This window comes from Lathamus discolor, chromosome Z (genome assembly GCF_037157495.1).
Source record: "Lathamus discolor isolate bLatDis1 chromosome Z, bLatDis1.hap1, whole genome shotgun sequence".
In the NCBI taxonomy this organism is placed as follows: domain Eukaryota; kingdom Metazoa; phylum Chordata; class Aves; order Psittaciformes; family Psittacidae; genus Lathamus; species Lathamus discolor.
The window spans coordinates 58,683,206-58,698,683 of NC_088909.1; the positions used below are offsets into that span (position 1 = coordinate 58,683,206).

At 44.0% G+C, this 15,478-nt stretch overlaps 1 protein-coding gene across 1 annotated transcript in view; it reads right to left on the minus strand.

Moving 5' to 3' along the window:
• Positions 1–15,478, minus strand: part of PDE6B (phosphodiesterase 6B) — a 21,209-nt gene continuing 5,731 nt past the window's right edge. Inside the window, exons 5-22 of the mRNA XM_065663694.1 lie at positions 15,278–15,352; positions 15,123–15,187; positions 13,987–14,053; positions 13,794–13,841; positions 13,463–13,612; positions 12,325–12,468; positions 11,673–11,738; positions 10,910–11,056; positions 9,311–9,418; positions 8,192–8,301; positions 7,114–7,201; positions 6,416–6,516; positions 5,143–5,250; positions 4,288–4,351; positions 3,491–3,565; positions 2,669–2,752; positions 2,262–2,418; positions 1–1,174 (exon numbers count right to left, since the gene is read on the minus strand). Of these exons, the coding sequence (XP_065519766.1) occupies positions 1,116–1,174; positions 2,262–2,418; positions 2,669–2,752; positions 3,491–3,565; positions 4,288–4,351; positions 5,143–5,250; positions 6,416–6,516; positions 7,114–7,201; positions 8,192–8,301; positions 9,311–9,418; positions 10,910–11,056; positions 11,673–11,738; positions 12,325–12,468; positions 13,463–13,612; positions 13,794–13,841; positions 13,987–14,053; positions 15,123–15,187; positions 15,278–15,352 (1,716 nt within the window). The 3' untranslated portion in view covers positions 1–1,115. The remainder of the gene's footprint in view (positions 1,175–2,261; positions 2,419–2,668; positions 2,753–3,490; positions 3,566–4,287; positions 4,352–5,142; positions 5,251–6,415; positions 6,517–7,113; positions 7,202–8,191; positions 8,302–9,310; positions 9,419–10,909; positions 11,057–11,672; positions 11,739–12,324; positions 12,469–13,462; positions 13,613–13,793; positions 13,842–13,986; positions 14,054–15,122; positions 15,188–15,277; positions 15,353–15,478) is intronic.

The window sequence follows — 15,478 nt, forward strand, 5'->3', positions numbered from 1 at the left end:
AGGTAGCGGGAGTAATTGAAGAAGAAGAAAATCCCCAGCAAAACAGATCTCCAAATACTTGGAAAAAAAAAAAAAAAGAGATAGAGACGAGCAGAGAAGGGTTTCTGTACTGCTACAAGAACATAATTAAATGTTCTAATATGGTTGCATGGATAAATATGAAACCTAGCTTTTGTCTGAAATAAAAGAATATAAGTCGTCAGTTTTTCAAAGTCTGGAGGGAAGTCTAAAAACAAGATATCTCAGAACAGGAGGAGGAAAGGAAGGAGGGTTGGTACTGCTCAGAAGAGAACTGTGTCGAATAGCGTTGGCATTATGAGGCAAAACAGAACAAATTTAGGAGATGCCATGATTCAGGTTGCTTGGTTAACTGTAGTAGGTAATAGTAACACTGTCTTCTTACAATCATGTGCCAGAGCGAAGCCTTGGTTAGCGCAGAATGTGCATCCTGCCTGTGAAGATGGCAGCTATTGGGTCTTGCATGAATGGCTTCATGCTTTGTAGCAGCAACTTATACAAATTATTGAAGTAGGTGCAGAACTGTTATTACTGTGTTTCCTTGATTTACATGGAATTATAACTTTTTAGAGCAGTTCAGAGGTTTACTATGGTCATTTTTCATGCTTTGCCTACAGATTTCTTTATTGTATCCTGTCAGATACAGGCTTAGATATGATAAATTTGGCTCCTTTTCAGTTTTCCTACTCTGCAGGCTATAGTTCCATGCATTGACAATCACATAGTGTTGTATAGAGCAAAATGTGAATTCAACTGGCCCCATCTGCTTTGGGTAAGACGTGTTTCTGTACAGGAGAAATGCTCTTCCATAATCATGCAACCTGATTTATTGGGCCAAATGTTGTTCTGACTTGCCATATGCCATCTGACATCAGGTGCATTAAATGGAGCAAAAGACAGGCCAGAATTGGCTCCTTACCATCAGGAAGAGATGCAATTAAGGCAAACGAGATCTAGCCCTTCCCTGGTTGGTCATAAGCCTAATTAAAGTAGCAGAACAGTCCAATCAGGAATGTATCTGTATGCCATAATATATAGATATATTTAAAGCCTGGACATTCTCATTTTGGGTGGCATATGTTGCATTGGTAATATGTCTAAAGTATGCTACAGGTTTTGGAAGCTGTAGCTGTTCCTCCATTGCAGGTTATTCCATCTGTGGTATAAAAAGAAACACAGAATTAGAGGTGCAATCATAAATGTATTTCTCAGCCATTACAGGAGTATTTTAGCACTTTTAAGTTATTCAGTGATCAATGTAGGTCATACCTATAGTACCCATACTAAGAGCTGTCTGCTGTGCAAACTAGTCATACATGTAAGGCTGCTTTGGAAAGAATGTTTTAGAGTTAGTAGAAACCTTCCCCACTTAAATACTGAATACTTAGGAAATAATTCTTCAGAAATTCTCCAAATCCTAGCTAAAGCACTTACTTTTGATCTTTTATGTTAATTACTATTAATCAAACCAAGAACAGATATCCAGACTGCTCTAATGATTCCTAAACTGTGTCATGTGAGGAATGCCCACTCCATGGGCTGTTCGGGACTTTGGTCTGGTCTGGAGCAAAAGCAGACTTCAGGTGCTGTCTCTGTGAAGGCACTAAGTTGTAATGGATATTTGATCAAGCACTTGGGAGAGGCTGGGAGAGCCTTCTGCTCCCACTCTCTGGGAATCAAACAAATCCTCATGCTACCAAACAAGTTTTCACCCAATGCCCACTTCAGCTGATGGATTTCAGTGCTACAGAGGCTGAGACCACAGAAGGGAAAAAAAGGATTCAAACAAAATGAATTGCTACGCTATTATTACTGCTTGCTTCTAGGAAGTACCTAATCTGGGCTAGAAATGGGATGGATTTTAATTCCTCAGTGTTCTCCGAACGAGTGTTAGCTTTTCTTAACTCCGTCTGGTTCGTGACCTGTGGGACAGCACATCAGCCACAGCCTCTGTATACAATAGGATGTCTCCCAGCTGCGTGGGTGCTCATGCTGAATGTAGTCTCACTGGTTTCTCAGGCACTATCTCCTGGGCATTTGGGCAGGTGGCCCTTTTGACAGCCTGTCATGGTGTCAGGTTTGAAGATAAGGTGTCTTCAACCTTGCCAATGGAGAAAGACTGGGGAAACTTGTTCCGGGCATCGGGCTCTTTGCCTTGTTGGCAGAGTTTGCTGCAGATCTGAGAGAGTATTGCACAAGTATGTTTTTGAGTTTGGAATGAAAAGCTGAGTATTGTTTCTGACCTTTATTTGCAGCCATCTTCTCTTCCTCTTTTTTCTTCTCTTCCTCCAGAGCTTTCATTTTTGCATCATACTCATCAGCACGGGTCTTCCACTCATTTCTGTTGTTCAGCAGCCCATCAAGCATAGGCTGAATTTCCTCATGGAAACGGGAAAATTCCTAACCAAAATGTACCCATCAGCACAATGCAGTGCAGAGGCAGTGCTTGTCCCTCTTACCCCAGGAAAACCCCAGCACCTGACCTCCTGGGCTGGCTCATGCAGGTGAAGTACCAAGGGCACAAAGGGATCAAGGGAGGGGCAGGTGTTGTGTCCTGTACTTGCCCCTCTCCCCATGAGTGGTGTTGCTGCACCAGCAGTCACTCACCTGGGATTTGAACCCCTGTTGGAAAGGATGGGGTGTTGCTTACCTTATAGACAAATGTGCACACAAAGTCGATGAAACCCACTTGAAGCTTTGGAAGCTCAGCAGCTTTCCTTCGGTCCATCATGGGCTGTGGGAAGACACAAGTTTGCCATATTGGATGAGACACCTCATTGACACAGACACCTCTATTTTCTCCCTGAAAGTGCTTTCTTGTGTCAACCTGGCAGTTATGCCATGCCATCCGTAAAGGCTGTCTATCATAGCTCACTTCCTCTGCTGCAGAGCAGTCAGCAGCTATTTCAGACAGGTCTCAGTGTGTTTGTATTGGGAGGAGGACAAAATGTTTTTCCCTTGTCCTCTCAACCATATACCTGAGAAAAGACTTATGTTATATAGTGCTGAAGACTCTTGGCTTTTTCAATGCCAAATTTAAGTATTTGTTATTATAGCAGAAAAAAATATACTCTAAGTAACAATGTACTTCTAATTACCAGAAATAATTTCTGGACTCTACAAAGTTTGTGTTTGTTGTTTTTCTTTTTAATAGAACTCCTTCTTTCCTCTGTGATATATGTATCCCATTTTCCTTTTTTTTTCTGCAAAGGATCAGTGCAACGTCTCAAGGGGAAGGGTCAGTCCCTGCTGGTTCACAGCCACTGTGACCCGTCTAACTATATGGAGAACTGCACAAGGGGCTCTGTCACAGAGCATCTTCCCTAGTTGAGTACCCACTTTTCCAGTGGCTTTTGGCAGGCATGGTGATATCAGAAAACTCACAGGGCTCTGAGAGCAGTGTTGCTTGTAGTAAGTCTCTGCTGAGACTTGCTGTCTGAGCTGACCCTTCTGGCTCTCACATGATACTTACAATAGGCTGTTGCTGAAGGACGCTTATTTCTAAGTCTCCTTGCTCCCAGAACTCAGCTGCTACCAGCAGAGCTACCTACATTGCCAAGGAGAGAAAAAGAAAAGTTAGCATTGACTTTTGCTTTACAACTTGGTGTGCTTCAGGTCTCTAACATGAGGCAAATCTCACTTTTATCCCCTCTGTCTCTTTCTGTCCAAGCCCAGCCACAAACTTTCCCCTCAGAAGTATTGCAGTGACCATGGGTTTGCACCCGTGTAACGTCAGCTCAACAGCCTTATTGCACTGAAGCTTTTTAGTGCTCATCTATTAAGAAAGATTTCCGACGTGCCCCCCTCAAGGATTTGCCTCTTGATCACAGTTGTGGCTGCCTGTTACGATTTTATCAGTTGTCCTTTCTCCATGCTGAACAGGAAGGTGGGTTTTATTTCTTCTATCTTTAAAATTTAATGACAGTTTAATGAAGTACCGTTCAGGAGGGAACTTCTAAAGGAAACCAAACAACTGAGCAGACAGCAGGTACTGCTGTAAAAAAATACCTCCACCCATATGTTACGTGCAAAACCCCCCACTGTAGCTCAAGAACCTAAACATTTTTGGGGGTTATTTTCTTCTCTGGTAAACATGAATTTTCTAAAGAACTCACAATTGCAATCTTAAAGATGTATTTAGAATCAGAATCATAGTTATTCTCAAGTCCCTTTGGTAGTTTTGGCAGGAGGCTTTGATTCAGCTTCTAGGCAGCTTATTGCATTTGAAGTGTAAGCTAGAGAAACCTAACAGTATATCTAGTATCTGACCTTACTCTGGACTTCCCAGGGCTTTGTGATTGCTGACAAATCACAGGCAGTCATCATCATGGCCCTAAAACCAGGAAAGAAATTAGTTTATTCTCTAAGCCTGAACCCTATCTCTTGCAGGCTCAGGATGTTCATGCTCTTAATACTCCCCTAAGCATCAGAGGTCCCTCATGAAATTATAAAGATAGATAATGTGATAAAGATAGAAAAAGTCATAGAGATAGATAAAGTGATAAAGATAGATAAAGTGAGAAAGAAAAATGGGCTGCTGAACAGCCTTGGCTCTCACTGGGACTTTCATCAAGGATTGCTCTCTTGACTAAAATGGATTTACACTAGGGAACTGCTTGCTTCTGCCACTAAGATATTTGCTGCTTTAATAATTTACTGGGCCGAACATCTTGACTGTGGAGTAGTATCTTTGTCTCCCACATGGAGGTGTAGCAGTGCAGACTGCTGCAGCTGAGGTTGTGCGTGCACTTCGTCACCAGAGCAAAGCATCTGTCCAGTCACAACAGCAGCATTATGCAGCTCAGACTGGTTGCCACTGGGAAAAGCTGCTAATGGGCTGGATTCCCATACATCTGTCATTGCAGCCTGCCCCTGCTTGTGGTCTGCAGGGTGGTCTGGTATATGACCAGAAGGGATTCTGCATCTCATTAGGAGTATATGACCAGAAGGACACTCCAAAACCAGTCACTATTGTCCCTGTTTTCCCCTGTTTCTCCAGAAAATCAGATTTGAGCGGACAGTAATGTATCATGTGCTGATTGTAATAAGTGCAGCACAAGGCATGTTCTGGAGCTCTCTCACCAGGTGACTGCATCACTAACCTTTTCAGAGCTGATTACTCACATGACAACCTCTTTCTTTGTTGTCTCCAGAGACAGGTATTCAGTCCAGGCAGTCGTGCTATCATATGTCTTGGACTCGTCAACAATCTTCTGAAACATTGTTCTCTTTCTTTGAGGACGAAAAAAAATAAATAGGAAAAGCTCCAAAACAAGGGAAAAAAAAAGCATCGAAAAAAGATGGCTGATCCTGGCATTGGCAGCCCTTATGGAAGGATTTCCAGTAGCTGCTATCCTAGAATTTAGGTCCTCAAGGAAGCCCCCAACAAATCCAACCACCATCACCTGCTTCTCTTAAGTAGGGAAAACTATTATAAATGTCTTAAAAATGAGTGTAGTGGTGAGTCATGAGTAAGAACTGGAAAGTATGAGCTACTGCAAGTTATGTCAGCTTCCACCTTTGTTGGTAGTGCAAGAAGGCTTTTTCCCTGAATGTTAAGCAACCTGTAGAAACCAAGAGCTGGTTTTGTGAAACTGCCTGGCTTTACCTGCGTAGTCTGACCCATATTCACACACCCATATTCTGAGTGGTGTGAAATTTGGAAAAACCTGCTGTTTCATTGCTAGCAGAGAAGACATTTAGCCCAGATCCATAAAGCAGCTTGCATACATGTTCTATGTGTATCATTTTGCCTGGGTCTGATCTCAACCAAGCCTTTGTTTGCATGGACCAAGGATGGCAAAGACCAGTTTGTGTGCACCTGGTAAGGAAGCAGTAGTAACTGCTCACATACAGCCACGCTACCTCTGGTTTAAGAGGACTGGGTATTGCACCCTTCCTTATATTCCCCTTTTGTAGACTTTATATTTTGTACAATCATTCTTCAGTACAAACCACAGAAGCAGTCTCTGGTCTTGGCACTGCATTTTGAAAGCACGTGTTGAAAGCTCGCTGCTAATTAGGAAGTCATATTTTGTTGAATTCCAGCTGTGTGTCCCAGGAAGCCAGTGCATGCTGATAATGCAGCCCTCGCCAGGCCATTCACCATTTATGAGTGTCTTTAGTGCTGAAGTGCCAGCAAAGAGTGTCTGGACCAACAGACATCTCTTTCTGTTACAGGATCATACAGCACTGCCTTGTTGGAAACTGAGGCTTAAAATGTCATGTATTTGATATAATGAGTAAAAGTCCAAAGTTTTTTTGAGCAGTTTGAGTTCTCCCCACCAGCCGTTTTGTCAGTATTAGATGCAGCGAATAGGATTTCTGCATGGGGGGTTCTCAGAACAAAACACCACTTTTTGCCTTTGTAAAATAAGCGTGTATGTGACCGACTTACTTGAAGTAGAGTGCCAGGTCTGTGGCTATAATGGCAATATCCATCAGGTGAATCATGTGCTCATGCTGTCTGCGGTTGAGGTTCTGACATATATTCAGCGACTGAAAAGCAAAGAAAAGGGAGCTGCAAAACCCAGGCATTGTGGTGTTGTGAGTTCCTGGCCATCTACCTTTCTCAAATGTGCTCGCTTTTTTAATATGTATCTTTAATAGCTTCAGCTTGCTCCTCTAAGGGGCAAGGGTTGTGAGCCCTGTTCACTGTATGTTGGTGCCCAGTCTCCCCTTTTGTTCACTGAACAGGGTCAGTGTCCTGAAGCTTGCTACACAGCATGTGCCCAAACCCTGTGCCCAGGTCCCACTGCAAGCTTTCCTGAAATGAGAAGTTAGCGGGGGGAGTCTGTTTGTTAGCCTTGGCCCTGCCAGGGGGGCTAGAGGAGAACAATCCTGTGTTTAACGTATTTACATGGGATAACAATATGGCTTCTGAAGAAACCAAGTCATGCTTATAGGAAGCCTGTGCATTGTGGTCCTGGGTGAGCATCTAAGACTTGGGAAGTGAGGCAGCTTCAGAGTTGGGATAGCTGCAGAGCAGGTATCCCAACCAGAGAAAGGCCTTGTGCTAAGCTGTCAGCTCTGTTGCTGAAAAAACTTCCCTGAAAGTAAACTATTCATGTCCTTGCATTACAGTTTATTACCAACCTCTTCAGAGAGCAAGAATTTTCCAAATTCCAAGTGGTGTCTCTCTAAAATGGAGGATCCATGAAGTTTAGCTAAAGGATTTTGAGATCTGGTTGCGCAAATGAAAAATTAAAGATGTTACCACAGCACTTACTTACTTAAAAATGAAAAGAAGTGTCCCATTTTATTTTTAATTTTGTCACACACAAAAGTTCAACTCATTCTAAAAGGCTTAAGAGTAATATTTTTAATAGCTAATGACTTCAGTCTGATAAAAGAGTTTTATAACACTGCTTATGACTATTTGGGTGATGCATAAAACAGTCTTCCACTACAGATTTCACAAAAATGTTGTGTATGACTGGGCTGTTGTTACCCAGCACATTAAGCTTGTTTAATTCCTGAATAACTACATGTTCGTATCTAGCAACAGGAACAGAAGAAACAGCAGTCCTTGGGCACTTTCCTAGCTGGCAAACAAGACGCTCTTTTACACAAAAAACCCAGCCACCTTCGCTTACATTTCCCAAAGCTCCAGAAGACAGTAAGACAGTATAGCCAGCAAGCACTGCAGAAGAGCTGTGATCTGACACTACTGAGCATTAGAGCAACAAAGGCTCTATTGGTCATGAAATTATGCAGCAGCTCTTCTGTAGCTAGTCACTACCTCCTGCGAACAGCACCCTCATACTCGCAGGTGCTTTGTTTCTGCAGCTGGCGAGGGCAGTGCCATGCACGGTGGGTTTTCCATAGACACCTTCCAGCAAAAAGCAGGCCTCTTATGGCCGGGTTCCTCTCAATGGCATCCTGAGTCTTCTATGATGCTGAGGCTACTAAATGCCTGTGCTGCACATATTCCACCCTGTAACAGTAATGTAGAGTGTGGCTTTAACCAATGGAGGTTTGCTGTGAGCTAAAGAAAGCCCCAGAGAACAACTGCAAGATTTCAAGTGCTGTAGTAAACTGAAAAGTGAAGTTATTTGCAAAAAAAGGTTTCAGTGTATAAAACAGCTGTTGTGGAGTCTGGTGTGATCACAGGCTGATCCCACTCCACACGAGAGCAACAGTAAATGGTTTGAAGTAGTAGGAAAGTGCTTACTTCATTTGGTAAAGGTTGTTGGTTCCCCTGTGGTCAATATCATGGCACAGAGCAGCAGTTACCATTGCAAGGGCCTCGAGGTCTGTGTAATACCGCTTCAGTTTGCCAGTCTGGAGGGTGAGAATTTGCATGTCATTTGTTAGTATCTGTTATAGAAAAAGGTACTGGGCTGTTACTGCTCTGTTCTGGGGATCTCCTCATTGAAACAGTCCAGGAGAACTGAAAATAACTCATGAAGCTAGGTGCAATATGTGGCATACTTAGGTTAAAATGGGGAAGCAGCTGGAAACAAAACAATTCAGATAGGCGTGTTGTACATATGTGCTTGTTGCCCACCTGCACTGTTGTGTGCCTGCTTCCATAGCAGCCTCTTGCCCTAGGGACACCCGGGTCCTCACAAGAACCCCTCCAGTCACCAGAAGGGGCTCTGCCTCTTTCTGAGCAATGGAGTTCAGATTCCAATCTGAATCACCCAAAGAATTATCTGAGGAACTGTAGACGTAATTCTGATGAGAGCTGTCTGGGTCTTACTGTCTGCACAAGCCCATAGAATCACAGAATCATAGAATGGTTAGGGTTGGAAAAGACCTCAAGAACGTCTAGTTCCAACCCCCCTGCCATGGGCAGGGACACCTCACACTAAACCATCCCACACAAGGCTTCATCCAACCTGGCCTTGAACACCGCCAGGAATGGAGCACTCACAACCTCCCTGGGCAACCGATTCCAGTGTCTCACCACCCTAACAGGAAAGAATTTCCTCCTTATATCCAATCTAAACTTCCCCTGTTTAAGTTTTAACGCGTTACCCCTTGTCCATCCCTCGTGTGGAGCAGCAGTCTGACACCTTTTATTGTTGGGGCACCTGTGGCCTTGAGACCCTGTGAGAAATGGCACTTGCCACATTCACACTAGTGATCAGCTTATACCTGCCTGGAAATGGAAAGTGTGAGATTGTTTGCGTCCCTTCCAGCTAACCTCAGTCTGGCTCTTACCGTCAGAAACTACTGGAGGAAGGGAAGTCCTGTAGTCTCTCTCCCCTACCTGTTGCAAGTGCAACAGAAGACCTCCTGCTAACAAAGTCAGTCCACAGCATTAGCTGGGGAGGTGTTACCTTACCATCAGGAGAGTGAACATGGTCTGCGCAACGTTGAAACCATGGCGCCAGTTGTGGTAAGTTATCTTCCGGTAGCCTTTGCTGACGGAGTACACAAACCTTACCAGTACCTGCAAACAGGGAGAAGAGGATGTCAGTTTGTGTGATGAAGCTGCTGCCTGTTGTGCTTGTAATAAAGACCGTGCACAGAAATCATGAATGAGGTTCAGAGGTGGCCCTAGAAAGAAATAAGAAGCTGCAATAACATCATCTTACTGCACAGCGTTGCTATAGTAAAGCCTAGTGGAAGGCTAGAAGGAACACTAAAAGATAGCTGTCTTTTTTCTAATCTCTCTCAGAGAAACAAAATGAAAGATGCCTGAGGAACAAACAAGAAAGAGCAATGTCTGGATAAAAATAGATTTGATCCTATTGTTTGCAAATTTGTTGAAGTTCTGTGTTTCTCTATGTATATCAGATTTATTAACACTGATTAGTTTTACTAAATTACTGTGATTTAGTAATACTTATACCTCTTTTCAAGTGATATGGCTCCACAGTTGTAGAGATGGGTAGTATTTATACCATCTAAACAATTACAATATAAGGCATGAAATAACGAAATGGTTTTTTTCCTCTGCATTCTACTTCTCCACATATATTGCCTCTTGTAGCTGTGTAGGTTTTCTCATTAAGGAGCAAATTAATCATGGATAGGTAATTCATTTTTCAAAATCTTAGTTGCTCAGAGTGGCAGCAAAAATTGGCTGCTTTTCACGCCTGTATCAGAGCTTAGTTGTTACAGAGTAGATCATTTGGAATACGTTCTGGCATTGACATGCTATCAGTAAAAAGCATAGGAGTCATTCCCGTCCAGAGCACCCCACTTTACTCCCCCTTCCCAGCCTGCCTCCCCAGGGTGAAAACTCTTCCTGCAGTTACCCCCAGATCCCACTGGATGGCAATAAACTTCACATGATGTGCGGAGAAACCGCTGCTGAAATGCCAGTTCGGCGACTCCTGCGGTTTCACCTGTGAAGAGTGCGGAGACATGCGAACTTGCACACCAGGGGCTAGGACCCTTGTTCTCACATGGTCACACCGCTCTTGTCGTCAGCAGTCAGGCAATAACTGCACAAAATGAAGGCATGTCTTTGTTTGCAGGGGGAAGAAAAGCAAATTGACCTGCCATTGTGGTTATGTTGTCTGAAAGCTGTCAGGTACGTACTATAGCAAACAAAGCATGCACAATTACGCACTGCCCTGTGCTGCGCCTGGAAGCTGCTTTTACAGTTGAGGCTGTGAGAGGCATTAGACACGGCAAGTGCAAGCCATGTTTTGCATGGTGTTTTTCCCATCTACTTAGACCTGACAACAAACCTGTGCCTGTGGTAGACAGCACAAGGCAGAAGAGGCCAGCTTCATTCCCCAAACACATATGTAGCAACCAGAGGCTCAGTGGGGCAAGGGGGCTCAGGATTACACACCCCTGCACACTCCCACAACTGCAGACCTACGGCTGCACCATGAGGTATGCAGGGCATGAGCAGGGACCTCAACCATTCAGTGCTGAATCTGCTGGCCATCCAACGAAGGAGGCCCTGAGTGCTGCCAGCTCCTACCTCCTGTGGGATCTGGAACTTCTTCACCACGCCGAGCTCGTAGTACATCTGAATGCCACACTTCACCAGCTCTAGCTCAGTGCAGTCGAAATCAGAGAACCTGAACTCATAGATTTCAAACTTGGTGGGCCCCGGGAGTTCTTCTTTCTGTAAAGGATTTGGGACAATTTGTTGCTGTACTACTTATGCCATCCCTAGAAACACCTGGAATGGGTTTTGCTTAATACAAATTTATCCATATCATACTGCTAGGAACTTCTGTTTTTAGAATATAGCACATAAATAGACTGAAATGCAGCTTTTCGTGATAGCGCCATAAGTGGGGAATAAGGTAGGCATGCTTGGTCAGATTCAAGAAATATTGCTTGTTTTCTGTTAGGCACTTTTCTTGTTGATTTGCTATAGTTTAAAGACCCCAAGACTTGAGAGGTCTTATGGGGAAGACTTACAGCCCTCCGTATTTACTCTGGAGAACAAATAGCGTGACAGGTCAAGCTGGCTGATGAGTTTCCAAGTGGACTCTGACCCCCTTGAGATAAAGTGGCAGAGAGCTCCCTTGGGAGCTGGGTAAGGCATTCGCTGCCACCTGATAATAACCTTAAACTCACACAGCAGAGGAGGGCAGGGTATGCTTTGCCTTCACCCTTCACCAGGTGCCCTGTCGATGCATACCACTATGTCAACACTGGGAACTCTTCCCTGTATCCACGCAAGCAATATTTGTTTGCCAGAGCTATCCAGTGGAGCGGTACATTGCTCTTACCAGGATGCTTGCCAGCTCATCTTCCTCACACTCGCTTGGCTCCTTCCCCAGCTTTTCTCGTGTTGGCTGCAAAGAGCACACACATGTTAAACTTACAACCGAACCCCACTGGACTTTGCGCTGTGCAGCTTTGGGGCAACCTAGGGCAGCTCTCATATGCAAAGTGCATTTTCTTCCTGGACCTTAGCTCTATCTAGGGTCTTTCAACCCATTCTTGCTGGTAAAAAGCTCTCCCTCTCCTTGATCTTGTTTCATGTTTCCTCCACTTGCAAATGTCCCCCTTGAGCCAATGTCTCAGCTGGCTCTTCTGACTCCACACCCTGTGCACTAGGGAGATTTTGGGGAATAAATCAGCTCCTCTTTCACCCTACCTGCCTTCCCTGAGTAGCACCTGTGTCAGCCCATACCCAAGACCGGCTTTGCTGGGGAAATGAGGACTGACACAGCATGACAGTGAGCTGAGGCGGAGAGGCAGATCACAGAGTCAAAATACAGACTTGTTCTGCCTCTGTGCAGTAACTGGGGCCCTGGGTCCTGTCTCCACACCGTGGTGCTTGGAAGTTTTCTGTGGGATGGGAGGCTTGTGTCTGTGCATTAAGTCACAGGCAAGGCCAGCACCCTTGGGAGTGTGCTGCACCTTGTGAGGCATTACCAGAATTTCCTGGATTTCATCCTTGTCACACTTCACGTGGTAGAGCACCATATCCTGAGCAATGTCTTTCCTGTTCTCCAGCTTGTTCATCTTATCATATGTGTCTGTGTTGAGTACAGACCAACCCAGGAACTGTGTCAAGGACTTGGTGAGGAGAAAAGAAGGAAACAGTGGAATAAATTAAACGTGTTCCTTAGACACACAGAAATATAACACTGAATGATAAATTTTAGGAGAAACACAAGCTCCACTTTGGCCACATATCTACCAATGAGTGTTTGTTCCCAACCCCTACTTGCTCCTCAACAGAGCAGCTCCTGAAATGTTGGATCTGCTTAGACCTCCAGAGCATCCATGCATGTGGAGGACCCTGTATCCAGGGTGGACATTCAGCATATGGAAAGCTATTTCTGTGTTGTTGCAGTTGTTTCCGTGCCTGTGGAAAGGCTGGTGTCACAATGCTGACAGCAGGTCAGGAACCCTTGTATCAAGGGAGAGAAAGGTGTTCTTATCACCTTTCATACATGTTTACTTACACCTTGTGTTTGCTCCCATCTTGTTTGCTGCTCAGTGGCCAATTCAAACTGATTTATTTTTTTTTCAGTGTTTTTGTTTGATAAAAAAAGTCTGTTTCAGGAAACATTCTGACTGATAATGAATGCCAAGAGCTGAATGCCTAAATTGGATTGAAACTAGCATAGGAGCATTTCTAAGCAGCAAGGTCTCTAACCACAGCTGCTGTTGGTAGGTTCAATACTTCGCCACCCTTTGTATCTTAGCTACACAGAAAATTTCTGTGTAATTTCTCAAAGGAGTTGCCCAGACAGTGTGAGCCAGCTACATGTATGTGAACACAGGTCAGAATGGTCATATTAGTACATAGCAGCTGCTCGTGGCTAACTGTCCAATCCAAGAACGTTGAAACAAAATGATACAAACACAGCTGGGTTTCCAAGACTGAAACCCCCCAGTGTTTTATACAGTTTCATACTTTCAAGCTGATGCATAACACCTCTATAAGCAACAAAGAAACTTACTTGGCTGCAGAACACTGGGGGATGCTTTATAAGTATACAATGACCAATAGTGACCTTTGTCAAGCGTATGAATTACTTCCAGCTGCAGCAAGGAACTATACCTCCATGAGGGTCTCATCTTGTTCATCAAATGGTTTCCCATCTTTTCTGTTATAAAATGTGACAACGCCAACAATTTCTTCCTTTTTGTTCACTATTGGCATGGAGAGAACATTTTTGATAGTCCATCCTGATTCATCTAGAGGACCTTCCTTGAAGCAATAGCAAGCAGAAAGACACCATGTACTTAATGTGTTTTCTAAATACATCAGCATTCCCAGTTTACATAAAGGCTGCTGGCTAAAGAAATACTAATATGCATAATATTTACTCTAAATTACATTTTTGCATACAAAGTAGAACCCTTGATGGGACTGAAAGTTTTCACTGTACCTGAAAATTAAACATCTCATCTGCAGCAGCATTCATAATGTTGCAAATCTAGGGGATCACACAAAAGAAAACATTTTACAGTGTGGGCAATGAGAAGTTTAAATACCAAAACAAAAAACTGAATTGATGAGAAAGCAGCATTAGTCTGACTTCATCTCAGAAAGCCTCGATGAGGCCTTAGTTAAGTACTTACAAATCCACTTTCAGCCACGTAGGTTGGCAGTCCAGTAACCAGCGCCCAGTGATCTGGGGTAGGATTTCTGAATGGAAGAAAAACACGTAAGGGAAATTAAGGGTATCTGTTTACTGAAGAATGATTATGGAGATGACATGTATTCAGCTGATCGCACAGTCCACTTTTATGTGTTTCACCGTCAGCTACTAAACAGTCCTGTTACTTTGAAAGGACTCATGTGCACAAGCAAAAGTTTTCCACATAAGGTAAATACTTTTCCTTCAAGGATCCAATGCAGAATAACCCATAAAATAACATAGTCTGTGGACACTCGAGAAGAAGTTGCTCCTGGGAGTGGGGGGTAAGTTTCAGACCTTCAGCACAGAGAAAAGTGCTTTTTTTAGGAAAGCTCCTGGCTCAGAGTGTCTGCAAGCCTGAACTCCTGAACACTGCCGTATCTAAGTGAAGGGGCCTTTTCTTGCAGCGCGAACAGCAGTGCAAAGTGGTATGACTAGAACTGGGTGAAATGCCTGCTATGTCAGATTTGTCCAAGGTGCCCAAGGCTCCTTTGAAAACTTCAGTGGCAAGTAAAGAGGGAGGCTTTCAGAAAGACAAGTCTCAGTGTGGCATCAAGAGAGAAAGAAAGGCCAGAGGTAGCCTTGAGGTGGGGACAGTGACTGGAGGATGAGAGACAAGCAAGGAAGCTGGATGACAGTTAGGGAAGCAGGACTCACCATGAGAAGTTGGGCAGAGGGGTGGATGGCAGGGCTGGGACAGCAGGTGCCTAAACACAAGGACAACCTGGATGGGTTCACCAGCTGACACAGGGAAGTTACCAAGGAGAAGTGATGCCTCAGCCTGCCAAGGAAAGTGGCAAAAGTGCAGGCATTCAGGGAACTTCACTTCTGCATCTAAAAAGAATCACTGGTCGCAGTAACTTTTGGAGCCTGACTTGCTAGCCATGGTCCCAATGCCCTGGAGGAAATCTTTGTCCTGTAGAAATGTGAGTCAAAGCATCAGCTTGCATTCTGGCTCTCTAAGTCTGTATTCTATCTGTCCTTTGAATATTTCCTCATGAGTCTTTATGTCATAGAGGAGCTTGGTTTTAGCTACTCTCTGTGTCAGTACCAAGCAGACAAAACCTAGGCACTTACGGGATGACTTTGATGTCTTCTTTTCCATGTAATATATAATCAATGACCTTGTAAAAGACTATTTCCTGCAAATAAAAATGAATGTGACATTAAAATTAGCGGTGAGGCAATCCAGCCAGACAGGAGAGAGTTTAAGAAATCTGGTTCTCACATACCCTGCCATCTGGGGTGCGAGGTCCTGAGTAGGGGGGAACTTCTCCCAGCAGGACTGGCCACAGGTCAAAAAATTCCTGGTTTTAAAATGTAAAACAAGTATATTTAGAGTAAAAAAAGTGCCATGAGCCTCAAAGTAACCACTGCTCTACCATGCTGGTTTTGGTATTGTGTAATGAAGGCATGAAATAATAACACTGATT